General features: G+C 56.9%; 1 protein-coding gene across 2 annotated transcripts; it reads right to left on the reverse strand.

Annotated features, from left to right (window-relative positions):
- Positions 1 to 712: 712 nt before the first annotated feature.
- On the reverse strand, positions 713 to 17,404 carry LOC117639768 (probable G-protein coupled receptor 158). Of its 2 annotated transcripts, XM_034375660.1 has the most exons (12): positions 17,283 to 17,404; positions 16,559 to 16,670; positions 16,173 to 16,309; positions 8,668 to 8,818; positions 7,741 to 7,809; positions 7,548 to 7,657; positions 6,915 to 7,150; positions 6,557 to 6,813; positions 6,076 to 6,243; positions 5,857 to 5,982; positions 5,317 to 5,337; positions 713 to 3,907 (listed from the first exon to the last, which is right to left on the reverse strand). In XM_034375660.1, exons 1-12 carry the CDS (start codon positions 17,372 to 17,374, stop codon positions 3,671 to 3,673), a joined length of 1,716 nt encoding a protein of 571 aa, XP_034231551.1. In that variant the 5' UTR covers positions 17,375 to 17,404; the 3' UTR covers positions 713 to 3,670. The 2 variants fall into 2 exon arrangements, with proteins under 2 accessions (XP_034231551.1, XP_034231552.1); XM_034375661.1 differs by lacking the exon at positions 5,317 to 5,337.

Genomic DNA, 17,404 nt, shown 5'->3' on the forward strand with positions numbered 1-17,404 from the left:
TAACATGTCAATACAAACAATGTTATGAGCTCTCAATCATGCACATGATAGGGTAAATGAAACAATATTTAGTATATTATTAATATAATAATAATAATAATTCAAAATGGCACCCATGTAAGCAACTACTAACAGGATTGTGGCAAAGAGTGACCATGTACACAAGCCATGGCACTGTGAACTGGTAGCTCATTTTGCACCTTGGAATCCTTATGTAACGTTTTCTTAGCTTCATGATTCTTTGGTCCCTCTTAGGCATTGTTATTATTTACAGTTTGCAATTTATTCATTTACTTCTACCTAGGTGTGGTATCACTCTGTGATTCCAAAAATGCCATTCATTATTAAATTTTATTTTACTAACTACTTAAACACTACTCATTACAAGCACAGTGAGCTGCTTTGGTTCCCTGTTGCCTGGAGGGTCGGGGGTGGGGTCGCCCACTGCTTTTGCCTCGCACCAAATGTACTTCTCTCATTTTGGGAGGAGGGAGTGTACAAGGGACGGCAACATTTAAAGGTTTCCAGACTTTCCGACTCTTAAATACTTCAGCTTAAATGTAATCTCAGCCTGTGTGCATTTGAGAGAGAATCTATGAATCAGATTCAATGAGATAAATCTCAGTTCCTTTCTGCAGCACCATTGAAGAAATGGGAGCCGCAGCTAGTTTGTCGAAAAACGGTGGCCCAATCTTATGTATGCAATTAATGGTTTTTTTTTTTTTAACATCAAAGCAGTGTAAACATTGAACTAAACTGTTTCTTTCCTATGAGGTGCTTTAAGGCATGTGTATACGTCATTTGAAAATGTGGGTTGCATTTATGCATGCCATGAAAGACGTCTTGGGCTCGTGGTCTATTCTAAATCTAAGAACTGGATGTCATTTCCAATTATCTCCCGCTATTTTTTTTTTCCTTTGTCTTTTGTTTAGCTACACTTGTATATCAAAGCTGCCTGAAATATTAATGCACACCCTAATGGCAGGATCAGTCAATGGTTTTCCTTTCAAACTTCTACTAACTGGTACTTTGTACAACGCAGTTAAACTAATGTGTTCCTAAGCTGCTTGAGAATGCGTCCTTTTCTTTCCATCAGACATGTGGCAATATGCTACGTAATACATATGAAAGTCAAATTTACACGAATTTATCAAAAAGATAAACACACTTTCTGTAAAGAAAAAGCAGGACTAGTTCCTCTATCTTACATACAGCTGGTTGCACGGCAAGATTAGCATAGAACGATGATTAAATGCAGAAGCGAAAATACAAGATGTGAGATTACAACTGGAACTCTATGAATCGATTCTAGTCCACCACTTAATGTACAGAAAAGGTTCCTCATACTTTTTATCTATATTTTTTAGCCAGGAAGGATAAAAGATTTAAAAGACATTTACTATTTTGTTTCATTTTGACAGAGATAATTTTTAGTAGAGAAACAGTAAAGAGAGGTTGGCAAAGTAACTCTGAGCATATTTGCACACTTTCATCTGGTTAAAGAGTTGTACTTAGCCAAATAGGACAGAGAATAATAGATATGTATAATTGTAAAAGTTCGATCAAACTGATTAGCTGAAGTGACCACCCGGCCGATTTACTTTTCAACTAATTAATATCTTTCTAGTGGACATCACAAAAGCAACCTGAGAAAATTATGAGTCTATTTCTTCACTAAATCCTTAAAAACTTTGGCTTACTCACACAGCTTTCGCGTCGATCTGCATGCAATTTAATTGTCAGGGTCAAAGTTTATTTTGTTCGACGAAAAAAAAAAGGAAAGTTGGAGCAGCGCTCATTCCTCCACTCTGCTCTTTTAGCGCCTGCGAACTGCAGGGTAGGCAGGCCCGCAGTACTCCTGTCTTCGGCGGGGTGCCTACCCTGTTCGTCGCGGGCGGCGCCTCAGAGCCAGGCCGGGTCGTTCGTTATTCGAATGTGCCATTCCAAACGCAGCATTCAGCGCGTTTATTCAAGCGTTTAAAACAAGCTCCGTAAACGTGAAAGGTAATGAGATCTGGCTTCATCCTGCCGACCTTTGAAAGAGGTGGAATTCACGGAAAGAGAAACTATCTCTACTGTGCGTTAAAAGTTGAAGTAAGGATAATATGGGAACGATAGACAGAGTAAAGAGAAGAAGTCACGAAGAACTTTCTATTGTCATTTACATCGCAATTCGATAAGCGAGGGCTCGTTTAGGGAAAGCTTATTGGCACCACCTGGAATCTACCTGGAATCTACCTGGAATCGGTCAGCCTTTGTGGGTCAATCGTTGGGGTCATTAGTTTGGCGATGGGACGCGGGGCGAGTCTCGGAAAGACTCGGAGGACCGCGAGGGACACTTGGAGCCAGCACGTATTGTTACACTTTCAACCCTGTAAAATTAGGAGAATTGAGCAAAAAAGTAGACAAACATTTTGGACCTGGTAAAGACATAAAATAAGTTTAAATTCGTGTTCTGAATTTGGTCGGCGCGTTGAAAGGGGTGTTGCCAGGGGTTCTGCAGGACGTTTTCGCTCCCAAGTAGGTCCCTTACCAAAAAGAAAAAAAAAGCATTCGAGGGAAAACAAAAAACGATTCATCATTTGGGGGCAGTTTCGAGGATTGGCTAGAAGGAGGCATTCCATAACTATTACCTATTCGCCCGCCTTTGCCTCGGCTTGACTCGGTAAATCACAGACAACGCATATGGAAGAGGGGCTCCCCTCTGTACAATGATACACACAAGACAACACCTGGTTGAATGAAAGCATATACCCTAACTTTGTGGCAAATAACTCTATATTAAAAAATTAAACACAAAAAGACGGAACAATGGGTCCTTTCTTTAAGTTCCCCATTATTCGCAAAATGAACAAAAACTAAATATAATACTGTCCATCTAACTGGATGGGGACATTCTTGGAACAATTTACACAGCAGGGCACAGCCCATAACAAACAATCAATTCAATTAACAATCAACTGCAATACCGCCTGCTTGGACGTGTTTCCGAAAAGGAACTTCGTCTGCAGTGATATTGCAGGACTTTCATCGTCTGGCGTGGACGGTGACACGTCGGCCATCCGTCTCGCACACACTGCTAGAAGACGTGTCGAAAAGACCAGCCTCGTCAGGCCCTCCTTCTTCTCACAGTGTGTTCCACGAACGATTTCGAAAGTCATGTCCAGGGTGCGGCACCTTTGGTCCACCCCGTCCAAAAAATAACAACTAAAATACACATTTTAAACGTGAATCGTATCGTAGGTGTATCTTTTCAAATGAATCAATTTAAATTGCATTGAGAAAAGGAAAGATTTACGAATAGGAGACGGACGGGATGTTTACCAGCCGCACGATGGGCATATCTGCTACACTCATGGTGCAGCACGGTCAAAATACTTCACGCTTCAGCGATAAAAGAAAACCAACCAACAAACAAAAACCTCTTTATGAAAAATATAATTGGGGCCAGACCAAACCAATATTTTGGAAAAACTATAATAGGAAATCAAATGAATTTTCGCGTTTAAACGTGAAGTATCTTCCCAGCAGTGTCGTTTCATTCCGAGCTCGGTCTCTGGATGGGCGACCATCAGATCGAAAAACAACAACTACAGCAAAATCAAGAGAGGGAAGCCCGTCTGAGGCACTGCACGGGGTGCAGTTCGTTGAGACGGACCGCCAGCCGGCGCTACTTGTGCGAGCCCTTGTAGGACACGCTGGGCGTGCCGTGCGTGCCGTGCGTGCCGTGCGCGCCGTGGCCGCCGTAGCAGTACTCCGAGTACGTGGAGGGGCCGTCGTTGAAGACGGCGGAGGGCCCCTCCTGCGAGCACACCGAGTCCTCGGGGGTGCGCGAGCCCTCCGCCTCCGTCACCTCCACGTCCGTGTGGTGGCGCGCCGAGCTCCGCATGTGGCGGTGGTGCAGCGCCTGCAACAAGTCAACGCGCCCGGATGCACTCCCATGCTGCACGCTCCGCGTGGCCGTGGTCACAAGGGGGGTGACCGCTGACCGGAAGGTCGTGGGTTCAAAACGCCACGCCGCGGCCTTTTTTTTTTCATTTCATTTTGGAAAGTGCGGGTTCGTTGGGATCTCCGTGAGCCGCCTTGCGCGGCTTCGGCTGGCACGATTCTAGGACAGTCAATCTACCACACAAGCAAAGTTTATTAAGGCATTTACGGGTAAAGAAACTTTTTTTCTGCCTTTTCTAGGAATTCAGAAGCGGATTCAGACTCGTTCCAGCAAGGTGGCAAGGAGGAAGAGGAAGGATTCGGACAGGAGAGAGAAGAGAAGACCCCAAGACGAATATTTAGTTTCACTGTTAGTCTTTTACGCCTCCATTTAGATGATTTGAGCGCCATTCTGAGGTTATTTTGCGAAAGGCGTTTTGCCCGAGCACTGAAAATGCACCCGCGCGAGGCCCACACCCTGCAAGCAACCTGCAAGCAGGCGATGCAGACTCCCACAGGCTCGACGCGCCGAACCCTGCTGGCAGCGCCCAGAACCACTGTCGTCCCGACAACTTATCTTTTCAGGCCATGGGCCATCTTATTTAAAGAGTTTTAATAAACACCAAAGTCTTAATTAAAATCACCGACGTTTAGGTTTGTTTTAGGACACAAGTGTCCGTGTGACGTGTCAGTTTCTGTGTCCATTTAGGTGGGCCAGTGAACCCACACACTGTTTTTACATGTTTGCATTCAGTAAAGTTTTAGGTTTTTAAAAAACATTGTCGTATTGTGTGTTAGTTGAGATTTAGCTTGTTTCTTATCGTTTTATAATTGAATAAAAATTTTGATTTATATGGTGAGATTTTGAAATTCCAAGCCAGAAATTCCCCAAGCAGTAGCAGCAGCAGCAGTGGCACAAAATAACAGGCAGCAAATGCAAAACTCCAAACAAAAGTGCAAACAAAAAACAGGTTGAAAAGAAATTGCATTGAGAAAGCTGCAAATGGTGGCGCGCCCGCGGCCTCACAGGTTGAGACCCAAGGCCAGTGAGTTGCAAACGGTGCAGTCGGTGCGCTCCACAAGACAAAAACAACAAAAAACAAACAACTAGCAAACTGTGTCACTCCGGCTACGAAAAAAGGAAGAAAGCCCGACCACCGCATTGCCATAAAAAATCACGATCTTCCGATTTTGACAAAATATGAACAAGTGGTTCTTGGTGCCGCTCAGTGGAGACACCTCGGAAGATGCGGTGGCGGGTCGACAACACAACGGAAAGCTCCGTAAGCATGCCGAAAGCGAAAAGCGCGCCGTGCGTGCGTCGGCAGCGCTCGGAAGCGCTCGAAAGCGCTCGAAAGCGCTCTCGCTCCGCGCCGCTCCGCGACTCACCTTCTCCCTGCTCCCCCTCTTCTGCGGCGCGCCCGGCGTGCGGAATAGAAACAGTGCGTAAGTTGGCAATCCGTAAGCGCCTTCTGAGGCCCTCGGGGCGGCACTGCCCGCCACTGCCTCCAGTGTGTCGTTTGTCTTCGCAATCACAGAACGTGTTCCTCCAAAATTAGCAAAAACTTGGACAACAAAGGAAACCAAAAATCGGTTTTGCGCAAGTGGCCTGCGGAGTGTCTCCCGCTGTGGTGGTGTGGTGTCGGTGCGCACAGTGTAGTACCCTCGTCTGCGGCCCTCTGCCCCCCGGGCCCCGACTCTCCGGCTAACCAGAGCGCCGGAGCGTGAGCCAAGGCGTGAGCCAAGGCGTGAGCCAAGGCGTGAGCCAAGGCGTGAGCCAAGGCGTGAGCCAAGGCGTGAGCCAAGGCGTGAGCCAAGGCGTGAGCCAAGGCGTGAGCCAAGGCGTGAGCCAAGGCGTGAGCCAAGGCGTGAGCCAAGGCCTAGGGGCCTCGCCGCCCCAGCGTTGACGCTGTGCCACTACGCGGTTACCTGGAGCGAGAATCTTCTGTGCGCCACCTTCCTGCCGCCGCGGCGCTTCGAGATGTGGGGGTTGTTGTGCCTCATGTTCTTGTTGCGGAGGATCTCGAGCTGCGTGTAGAGGCGCTTCAGCTCGGCCTGTCACAATTGGATATGAGACAAGTTTCGAAACGAAAAGTTTTTCAGACGACGACATGAGAGCAGCGCGCTTCGCTACACGTGCGGACCTACCCGGATGTCGTCCGGGTTCATGTCCTTGAGGGTGACCTCCGTCACGTCCACGTCGCTGGAGTGGAACCCCGTGGCGGTGGCCGCCCCCGCACCGTCGGCGGGCTTGCTCAGGTTGTCCAGTGTGGGCAGCAGGCTGCGCGCCGCCGGCTGTCTTCTCGCCAGCCAGAGCTGAGCAAACACAGGGGAGTTAACAAAAACAGCCTTTCTCGGTGGGGCTCGAACCCTCGTGCACAGTGGCGGCTAGAGGACCGGCGCAGGCGGACAAAACTCGAGATGCGTTTTGAGGTCCAGAGTCGCGAAACAGAACCCGTACCAAACGTGCGACCCCACCAATGGATTGCTCGTTCGGAGAGCAATCCATTGGTGGGGTCACAAGTCCAGTTTTGAGCACCACTTAGCGACTCTGGAGCTAAAAACCCGTCAGGGATTTTGACCGCTCCCACCGGTCTTCTGGCCCACTGCGCCTCGACCCTGGACGCACCACGGGCAGGAAGATGAGGCACAGCACGACGGTGACGGACAGCTGCTCGCGAACGAAGTGCGTGACGAGCATGGTGGTGGGGGACAGGTTGGCGGTGCGGGTGGCGACGCGCAGGGCCTGCACCACGTACAGGCTGCTGCTCACCACCAGCTCCACCACCAGGGCGGCGCACAGGAAGCCACGCTCGTTGAACTGCGTGCGGAAGGAGCGAGACACGTAGGCCAGGTGCAGCCCCACCAGCAAGCTCACCACCTCCGCTGAAATTGAAAAAGTAGTTCAGAGAATGAAAAAAGAGTCGGCAGCTTTGCGAGCCGCACAGTGGGCCAGAAGACTGGTGGACGCCACTCCGCGGACTGACCTGCCTGCGTGACCCAGTCCCACCAGAACGTCTTGCAGTGCGGGTACACCATGCCGTCGTCCGTGGTGACGGTGTCGAGCAGCTGGAAGCCCTCGTTGTAGAAGTGCAGCGAGGCGGCTGTGAGCGCGGCCAGGTACGCGAACACGGCCAGCACCATGGCGCCGAGGTGGCGCAGCAGGTCGCGGTCCTTGAGCACCCAGCGGTGCGCCTTGCGGGTGCGGAACTCCACCAGGATCCTGGGGTTCAAACACTCACTCTTTGTTTCTCGTGTCGTTGATGGCTTGAGCGGTTCAGAAGCGTGTTTTGTCGCTCCGTCTCTCTCGCACCCCTCTGGACAGCCCCGGCAGTGCGACAGAGACAGAGTGACGAAACGACCAAAAGCTCGGCAGGGCACAGTGCGCCAGCCAGAGGACCGGTGGAGGCGGTCAAAATCCCGAACGCGCTTCGAGCTCCAGTGACGCTGAATGGGACTCGAACCGAACGTGTGACCCCACCAACGGATTGCTCTCCGGACAAGGGGTCCATTGGTGGGGTCGCACTTTCGGTACGAGTCCTATGTAGCGACTCTAGAGCTCATAACGCGTCTTTGGCCGCCAGCACCGCCTTCTGGCCCACTGTGTGACTCTGCTGTACCTGTACAGCTTGAGGATGATGGAGCCGTAGCAGACGACGAAGCCCATCTCGCGGCACCAGGGTTCCAGCAGGCACACCCACAGGCTGGGCTCCACGAAGCGCAGCACGACCTGTGCAGCAAAGGCCGCGGTCACCCCACTGTGAAACTCCCGCACACAAACTCCATTTGCTTCTTTATTCTTGGCTCACTCACCGCTGTCTGCAGGAGCAGCGCCCCCAGAAGAAGCGTCTCCAGCATCATCCACATGCTGGAGGAGACGATCTAGAGGTCGACAGGGAAAGCCCGCCTTGTTAGTCGGGGACCTCTCAAAATGATTAAAATGCAATTAAACTCGCTCCTCTCTCTCCCCGAGTCCCCCCCCCCCACCCCCCGGCCTCCCCGAGGCCTCCTTCACGGTGGGCATATGGCGCCGCTTCCGCGCCGATTCACAGTTCAGAACTCTCCCCAGCGCCGCTCGCAAACTTGGGCGCGTAGTCTGGGACTGGAGCGGAGACGGAAAGGGGGAGGGGGAGGGGGGCGCGTCGGCACCTCTGTCGGCACCTTGGTTGACGCGGCGACGCGCCGCTATTCCTATCCGCCGCGTCTAATTTTGCCTCGCCGCAGCGCACCGAGTCCGCACAGCGTTCCGTCGCTCTGTCTCTCTCGCACCCACGCGGAACCACGCTGAACCGCGCGGAGCGCCCCGTGAGTGGGAGAGAGACAGAGACGTTCGCTGAGCATGTGGCGGCTTCCTTCCTCGCTGGCGTTTGGCGACGCGGCGCCGCGCCCCGCAGCACCAGCGGCTGCAGGCTCTGTCTCTCACGCACTCTCACCGCGTAGCGTGTGCGCGAGAGAGACGGAGCGAGGGCGGACCTGCGCTGGCCGGGCGCCTGCAACGCGCTGGCTAGGCCGGCCCGCCGCGCAGGCGGGTGGCCGGGTTGCCTACCCCGGGCTTCACAGGCGCTCGAGCCGCACCACCACGGCCACGGCGGCCCCGCGGAGTCGTCTCTCTCTTTCGTTCCGCTGCCGCCGCGCTGCAGCGCGAACTGTGCTTTCTTCAGTCTGTCTCTCTCGCACCCTCAAGGCCTCACGGGGCGGCGCTGGAGTGCGAGAGAGACAGAGAAAGGGACTGCTGCTCACCTTGCACTTTCTCTTCTTGAAGACGACGAGGCCCAGGAGCAGGACGATGGCCATGACGACGCCCTGCGCCACCTTGAGGCCCGTCCGCACGCCCTTCTCCCAGGCGTTGGCCATGCCGCAGCGCGGCTGGTCCGGCGGGCACGGCGCGCACCTGCAAGTTTACAAAATGCTTTTATTAATTGACAGGGCCGATGTTGTAAAATCTTGAGAAACACTCTCCCCTTCCCCTTCCCGATCGCGGACTGGCAACCGCTCTAATTGCTTCGCGGCCTACTTGGCCTGCCTCGCCTACTTTGTCTTGGCGGCGGGGCGGGGCGGGGCGGCGGCCACTCGGCTGTCGTTACGGTGTGGGGCCAGGGCAGGCCAGGGCCTGGCCGCCCAAGGCAGGTGCTCTCTTATCCAGCCGGAGCACCCTCATCTCGCCAGCAGCCCGCCCCGCCCCGCCCCGCCCCGCCCCGCCCCGCCCCCCGCCCCGCCCCCCGCCCCGCCCCCGCTGTGGAGGGCCCTCGGCCACCGTGCGCCACGCGCCACACCACGCCACGCCACTCTAAGCAACCACCAGCTGACGGAGCACGGCTGGCTATGAGCCTCGCGCCCAGGACGGCCCGGTGTCGCTTCGTCACCCCGTCTCTCTCGCACTCAAGGTGCGCCGCGTCGCGGTGCGTCGCGGTGCGAGAGAGACAGAGCGACCGGTGGCGCCCTGATCGAGATGAGGTATCGCGTTTTCTTTGCTTTCGGTCGGGTTTCCGCTGCTCTCGTCTCATCGCTCTGCCGCTGGCGCTCCTCCCAGCAGGCCGACCCTGCCAAGCGATTCAGAAGAGTCGTCCTATCGTCGCTCTGTCTCTGTCGCACTCACGGGGCTGCCCGCGAGAGTGTGAGAGAAACAGAGCGACAAATCGTTCTCCTGAATCGCTCGGCAGGCCCAAGGACACCGAGGACACCACGTGTGTGTGCGGCGGGAGGTGGCCTGGAAGGACCTCGCACGTCCTGGGTGTCCTGGGGGCGGGGGCGGGGGCGGGGGCGGGGGCAAGGTAGGCGTGGGGAGGTGTCGGGAGGTGGGGTGAGGTGTGGGGAGGTGTGTCACTGTCTTTGCTGTCACACTCTATCGACATGGCACGACATAATGGCCGCTGGCAGGCAAGCAAGCGGGACGGACGGGGCTGGCAGCACGCTGGCAGCACGCTGGCAGACTGGCAGGCACGTAGATAGAGAGAGAGACGGTGGGACGGGCAGGCCGAGCTGGCAGACCGGCAGACAGACTTACAGCTGGATGCATCCGACTGGAGCCCAGCCGCCCCGGCCGCCCCAGCGGCCCCAGCCCCGCTGGAGGCGGCGGAGTGAGGAGTGAGGGAGAGAGAGGCGCGACGGAGCGGGATGACTGGGCTTGTTTGCAGAGCGGGGGTGGGGGTGGGGGAAGGAGAGGGAGAGAGAGGGGAGTAGCGCTCGATGACCGACTGTCACGCACGGGACGCTGTGCGCCGTTCTAAAGTACTGGAGGAACGTCTTTCGCACCTCGCCCCCTTTTCCCCTCTTTCTCCCCCTCGTTCCACCACACGCACGCAAACGCGCGCGCTCTCTCACACACACACGCACACACGGGCACGCGCACAGCGCACAGGAGTGCCGAGGGAATTTTAATAACGCAATTAAAAGTAAATCCCGTCATTGCACGTGTGCTGCGTGCCTTGCCTGCCCCTACCCCTGCCTGTCAAGTTTGGGATGCTGGGCGGGAGGAGAGAGAGAGAGAGAGAGAGACGAACTCGCGGTCCACCAGGCTCCACCACAGCACGACATATCGATGCCCTGGAATACTTCGGGATCGGATTTCGATTCCATTATTTCAGAGTTGAGACCTCCGCCGGGCCGCCGTGCCGCGGGGCCACTGGGCTGACGCCGACAGCACGCGGCGTGGCTTGGCCCGCCAGCGGCCCGCGGCACGGCGCCACGCGGACGCCAAAGCGCGCGGAAAGCGCTTTATTTATCCTGATGGGCCGACCCCACTGACGAGTGTGTGTGTGTGTGTGTGTGTTGCGCACGCGAGCACACACGTCCTCTTGGGGCTAACAGTAGTAGCGCCCGCTTTGTGTGGGCAAGGCCTTACGGCTCGTCCAACAGCGCAATCTTAAGTCTCTTGTGCCCCGGCCCCTTAATGACGCGCCCCGTCGTGTGTGTGTGAGTGCGCGTGTGTGTGTGGCGGGGGGAAGGGGGCAAAAGAGCCCCCTTTTTTTCTGCGGTAAGGCTGCGGCTGCCACGTTCCTCTCATTTTTTTGTTACAAAAAAAAAACCGTTGAATAAATGAACGTCTGCTAATATTCCGTTCCAGATTGATGGTTCTACCGCACTCGGCCTTCGGGACAGACGCATGGACGCACCAGCGAGACAAGGTTTCATCGGTTTGTGTTTTTTTGGTTTTGTTTTTGTTTTTTGCTCTTTCCGTTATTGCATTTGCGAGGTGCGTGGCACTGCGTGGCCGCGCCTGATCGCCGCGAGACCGTCGCTCTGTCACGCCGATCTGATGGCCAGCGAGAGCGAGAGAGAGCGAGAGAGAGCGAGAGAGAGCGAGAGAGCGCGGCGAGAGCGCGCGGGAGCGAGGGAGACGAAGCGCGCTCGGATGCCCGGTGGCACCCGCTCGGCTCGTCGGCTCGGCTCGCGCTCGGTGCCGGGCTGGCACGCCCGCTCTCGGCTCGGCTCGGCTCGGCTCGGCTCGGCTCGGCTCGGCTCGGCTCGGCTCGGCTCGGCTCGGCTCGGCTCGGCTCGGCTCGGCTCGGCTCGGCAAGGCAACGCCAGGCAAGGCAGGCAACCCCCTTGGAGTTCTTCTCACCAGAAACCACTTTGAGCTGCTCGCACCTCGTCTGGTACCGGAACACCGGAAGCAGCCACGCCCGGCACACCGATTCCGAGAGTCGTTTTCGTCGCTCTGTCTCTCTCGCACTCATGGGGCGTCCCGTATAGGTGCGAGAGAGACAGAGCGACGAAGACGACTCTCGAAATCAGTGTGCAGGGGCACGACGAGGACAGGGAGGAGGGAAGGGGCGGGGACGGGGCCCTTTGCGTACCAGCCAGTCACCTGTAACCGCGCAGTGATGCCCTTCCCCTCGGCCCCGGGCCCTGGGCGCTGCAGGCGAGCCCTGGGCGGCCTGGTCCAGCCCTCAACACGGCCCTTTGCACTCGGTGTTCCAGGCCGGCTGTGCAAGTTTTAATGATATGATGCGAGTTTGCAAAGAGGGAGGGGGAAAGGGGAGGGGGGAGGATGGCGATGGGCCAGTATAGTTTGAAGGCGGTGCGGCGGTGCGCGGCCGACGCGAACACACGAGTTTGCCTCGGGGCTACACTCTTAATAAAGTTAGTCTGGAAACGGTCAATAAGAAAATTGCTCCCAATACGTGTACGCCGCGCTCGCGGCGCACGCGCGACCAGAAGCGGGCAAAAGTTGCTCTATAAAGAGAGGTTGCGCCCAGGTCGACTTTCGCCGCGCGGAACTCTCGACGGAGCAGGAGGCGAAGCAGGAGGAGAAGAAGAAGTAGTGCTTTGTGAAGCGAAGCCAAGCGAAGCGCCGCCAAGAAAATTGCGCTCAAATCCGGCCCGCGCGCAACGCAACAAGTTCGAAAAACTCGTTAAAAAATTCAGGGCCGGCTTTTGCAGGGGCCGGCCGACGGGACGGACACGGCCAGTAGACTGATTCCGAGAGTCGTCTTCGTCGCTCTGTCTCTCTCGCACCTTTACGGGACGCCCCGTGAGTGCGAGAGAGACAGAGCGACGAAGACGACTCCGGTCTGCTGGCTTGGCCTGGCAGTGGCCTGGCAGCAGCAGACCACTTTGCGGTGGACTGGCGCGCTGCTTCACCGAGGGCCCAGGCCCAGGCCCAGGGCTCCTGCTGGCTTCTGCCCTTCCGCTGCCAAATTGTCCGTGTGTCCGTCCGTCCGTCCGTCCGTCCACCCTGCGTGATGCGTGACGGCCCGACGGGCTCCACACCGTCGCGCTCCCCCGGCGTGTGCCACCCTATCGAGGGCCTCCCCTCCCCCTCCCAACCCCTTCCCTCCACAGTGTACAGCCTCACACCGCCGTCACAACCATCACGCAACGACACCTCTCCCGCAGAGGCGAGCGAGAAAATAGCAGCTCGCTGTATCGCTTTCATTCCCAGACTTCATAAACTCCGACATTATTTCTGCGTATGTTTCTTTTTTTCTCTCGCAAATTTGTTAGGTTTCTGTCAGCAGCAAAGTTGTTTTTGTTGCGTTTTCTGAGAGAGTTCCTTTTTTTTCTGGTTTGTGGACGGTATCACATCACGGAGCCCCCGCCGCGGTACCTCCGCCATCCGGGGACTCAATGGCCCCCGGACAAAACAGCTGCTTTGATGAGGCTCCCTTCAGCGGGCTGCAGACGGAGAGAGAGGGGGGGGGGAGCTCTGCAAACACCAAGGACAAGGAGGACACAAGGCAGACATAATACGGAAGTTACGCCGCGGCTTAAAAAGGGACTCATTAGGGTTGGCGGGGAAGGCCGGCGGGAAGGGCAAGGGCAGGCCCTCGACCACGCCGCCAGAGGCAGCCAGGCCACACGCCCCCCCCCCCCCCCCTGCCGCCGTCTGGCGAAAAGAACAGCTACTTGTGCACAAAGCAAAAAGACGGCGCGGCGGTGGTGGCAGAGATGATCCATTTCGGCACATCGACGACACGGCGACACGCTGGGGAGGGGGGGGGGACAGAATGAGCAGCAGGGGGAGCAGAGGTTTTCCGTCACCCGCCAACTGGGCCCCGCCGCCGGGCCGCTCTGGCGTGGCGCGCTCAAATTGTGTTGGCCGTGCCGTGCCACACGGTTAATGGCGCTAAGGGGTGGAAGGGAAACTGATTGCTTTTAAATGAAGAAACGCCGCCGCCTTCTTCATTGTGGCGCCAGTTTTTCGAATCGCGTCTCGATTTCACGCGGGCGTTGGCCGGACCTGTTGGGTCGGACGTGGGGCCAAAACTCCAGACGCGTTTTGAGCTCTACAGTCGCTTAACAGGACTCGAACCTGCCGTGTGCCTCACCAATGGATTCTTCGTCCGGAGAGCAATCCATTGGTGGGGTCACACGTTCGGTTCGAGTCGTGCTAAGCGACTCTGGAGCTGAAAACGCGTCCGGGATTTCGACCGCCTCCACCGGTCTTCTGGCCCACTGTGCGCTCGCAGTGCAGTGCTTGCAGTGCGGCGGCCCTGCCTGAGTGTCTCGCCCCGTCGGGACGACGCCGCGGATCAATGCGCTATTTTATTCAGGGCGTGCGATCGCCGCTATGGCTGCAAATGCCGTCCAGCTGTGTCCTTGTCTGGCCCACTGTGCGCCGCTGCCCTTTCCCATCCTTCTCTGTCCTTCGTCCGGCGCTGCTGTCCGGGTGCCTCACCCTGTCCAGAATGCAACCGCCGGCCGTACCCACCCCCTGTCGCCCAGTTCGGGAACAGTCGAGCCGTAACAAGATAAAAAAGGGAAAGAAAAAAGAAGAAACTTGGGCAAGTTACGATTAAAATCAAAAACTTGGAGCGAGCGCGCTGCCTGGGACGTCATTTCACACGGCGTGGTACGCACAGCGCTACCAGATGCTCCGAAAAAAAGGAGAAGGAGAAGAAGAAGACGAAGGAGAGAAAGGGGTGAGAAAAAAAACGAGGGCATGGCGGAGTGTGAGGGTGGCCGGTTTGGACAGCTTTTCAAGCCGCCGGAATGGCGTGTCGGGCACTTTGGATAGGAGAGGTCGTGGCCCCTCCCCCCCCCTCCCCCTCCCCAGTGAGAGGTGGGATTTACCGCTCTCCAAACGGCATTAAAACTCGCGGTGGATGACTGGGGCCGTCCGGCCGTCAGGCCGTCAGGCCGTCAGCAGACTGATTCCTGAGAGCCGTTTTCGTCGCTCTGTCTCTCTCGCACCAACAAGGGACGCCCCAGGAGTGCGAGAGAGACGACCCGACTAAAACGACTCTCGGAATCAGTCTGCCGGCCGTCAGGCCGGCTTGTGCACTAAAAAGAGATGGCATAATTAAAGGGATCGGGGCTGGTGAGCCGAGACAGGCGGGGCGCGGAGCGCGGAGCACGCCGCCGCGATTCCTAACACCCTACCTCTTTTTCTATTAAAAAATAAAGTTTTTTTTTTAAATAAAAATTTGACAGCTTATTAAAAATAAAAGCAAACTTAATTTCGAAATGTATTGCCGGCTGGGCTACGGGATTGGTGGTGGCGGCGGTGGCTCGCACAACATCGAGAGTTTGCCGGTCGGCACCTCTGAAAGGAGGGCTGGCCGGCACGGGCGGCTCGGCTCTCCTCAAAGGCGCCAAAATGCAACTTAGTTTCTTTGCGAATGCGGCAGTGCGGCAGTCGGCACCCTTCCTCCAGCAGGCCGCTTCCGAGCACTGCTTTTGTGGCTGTCTCGCTCGCACCCGTACGGGACGCCCCATGAGTGCGAGAGAGACAGAGCGACGAGAGCAGTGTTCGGAATCAGCCTGAAGGCCGCACCGTCCCGCGGGCGTGCCTCCAGTCTTGCCTCTAGGCTTGCCTCTGCTTGCCTCTGCTTGCCCGGCAGCAATGTTTTATGAACACCTCTCTGCGTGAGAGAGAGAGAGAGAGAGAGAGAGAGAGAGAGAGAGAGAGAGAGAGAGAGAGAGAGAGAGAGAGAGAGAGAGAGAGAGAGAGAGAGAGAGAGAGAGAGAAAGCCGCGGAATGGACTGGGGCTGGAGGTGCCTGGCCGGGCGCAAGCCAGCAGCCGCACATTGCGAACATCGCCGGCTTTTTGTATTGTTTTTATTATTCCCCGATGCAAAATTTTTAGGTCATCAGTTCCGCCTGTGGGAAACACAAGGTGTGAAAGCCTGGCCGGCCGGCCCGGCCTCCCTCCCAGGCCGGAGACCGACGACCTGGAGCTCTCGATCACCGTGGGGCAAGCAGGGGAAGGGAAAGGGGGAAGGGAGGCCGTCAGGTCGTCACGCTCCGCCCGGCGCTCCGTCACCGTCAGCAGGCTGATGCCGAGAGCCGTCTCCGTCGCTCTGTCTCCCTCGCACTCATGGAGCGTCCCCTGTAGGTGCGAGAGAGACAGAGCGACCAAAACGACCTCGGAATCAGGCTGCGCGGCGGCAGCCAGCGGCTTTACGCACCGCCCCCAACCTGAGCCCCGAGGGGGCCGAACGGGGACCGGGCGGGGACCGCAGGGCGGCTGTTTGCAGTTTGTCGACATTATACTGCTGAAAGGCAAGCATTGTGCACGGGGCGCGACGGGCGGGGCGGGGCGGGGCGGGGCGGGGCGGGCAGGACGCCCTGCTGGGCCTGGAGGAAGAGGAACCGGAAGTCTCTCGGCACGGCGCGGCTCGGCACGGCCCGCCACAAAGGCGGCAGGCAGAGCAGCAGGGTGCGTACCGATGCAACAAGTGCAGTGTACGCCACCCTGAAAATACCGGCAGACCCGGGACCGGAATGGAATGCCGCGCCGAGATTCCGATCTGGCCGAAACGAGGACTCGACGGAATGTCTTGCTTTGCTTTTCACTCACGAGAACTGCGGCGGCTCGACGTAGGAGTCGTTGAGGGGCGGCGACCCCGCGGGCAGCGTCACCGGCCCGAACCCGTAGCTGCACTGGCACCTGTAGGACATCCGGCGCGCGCCGTGGCCCAGGTGCACGGCCATGCACTGCGGGCAGAAGGACGACGTCAAACACAGTCGGGCGTCAACCCCGCGGGGCGCGTCGACATCAACATCGTCACCATCGGCCAGGGTGACAGAAAATCAATCCCACGGACGCCCAGCGGACTGATTCCGAGAGTCGTTTTTGTCACTCTGGCTCTCTCGCACTCATGGGGCGTGCCCTAGAGGTGTAAGAGAGACAGAGCGACGTAGGCGACTCTCAAAATGAGTCTGCCGTGAGGCCATGACGCTCACCACGGTGGTGTTGGGGTCGCAGCGGTGGCCGCCATACAGCAGCGCGCCCCAGGTCCGGTCGCACGGGTCCACCTCGGCCTGCGCGATGTTGAAGAAGACGCCGGCCAGGGTGCTGCAACAACGACACGGCGGATTAGGCGGCGCCCACACTGCGAGCGCTTCAAATGCATGCATGCACATGGGACATGCGCGTGGGACTCGAACACGGCCTCGGCGTCGTCCTCGTCCTCGCACTCGGCCCCGATTGGCTCGGCCGCGCTCGGCCGCGCTCGGCTCCCCCTTTGAAAAGCAGACCCCGCGCGCCCCGCGCCTCGAGCAGGCACTCGTCCGCATTGCGCTGAGCACTGTCTGAGGTGCGCTCACTTGTTGTTCTGACCGTGCCTGCTTTTGTCTCAATTAATTATTTTTCCTCAGACAAAATCTTTTAAGCGTCTGTTTTCCTGTTGTCGGTTGTTTCATTTTCATCCGTCTTTTTTTCCTGTGTCTGTTTTTTTGTTGTCCGTTTTCTCCTTTCGGCCATTTTTTTTGTTGCGTTTGTCTGTTTGCTGTTCGGTCTCTTAAGCACGTGCCCTCAGGAGCAGAAACTAGCAAAAACTGAGAAGCCAGGACTCCATTCCCGCCTGCTCGTGGGGTAATCGCCGGGAGGAACAAGAAGAGTGGACGACGGACCTCTCCACTCCACTCGCCTCGCTCGAGGCTCTGCTCGAGGCTCGGCTCCACTCACTTGTTGTGGCTGTGGATGCTGGCGCTGGGCGCGAACAGCCACACGCCCATGCTGCAGTCGTAGAAGGGGTGCGGCCACAGCTGCGCGGGCATTTCGGCCCTGGACAGCGCGCCGCCCCCCAC

This window comes from Thrips palmi, unplaced genomic scaffold, assembly GCF_012932325.1.
Source record: "Thrips palmi isolate BJ-2018 unplaced genomic scaffold, TpBJ-2018v1 HiC_scaffold_11, whole genome shotgun sequence".
NCBI lineage: Eukaryota > Metazoa > Arthropoda > Insecta > Thysanoptera > Thripidae > Thrips > Thrips palmi.

Excerpts from the sequence above, each read along its gene's own strand:
- LOC117639768 (XM_034375660.1), bottom strand. The coding sequence starts at position 17,374 with ATGCCCGCGCAGCTGTGGCCGCACCCCTTCTACGACTGCAGCATGGGC. Across the intron at positions 16,310-16,558 it reads GCGACCCCAACACCACCGTG|TGCATGGCCGTGCACCTGGG; the intron begins GTGAGCGTCATG and ends TTCTGCCCGCAG. Across the intron at positions 5,983-6,075 it reads TGAACCCGGACGACATCCGG|GCCGAGCTGAAGCGCCTCTA; the intron begins GTAGGTCCGCAC and ends CAATTGTGACAG.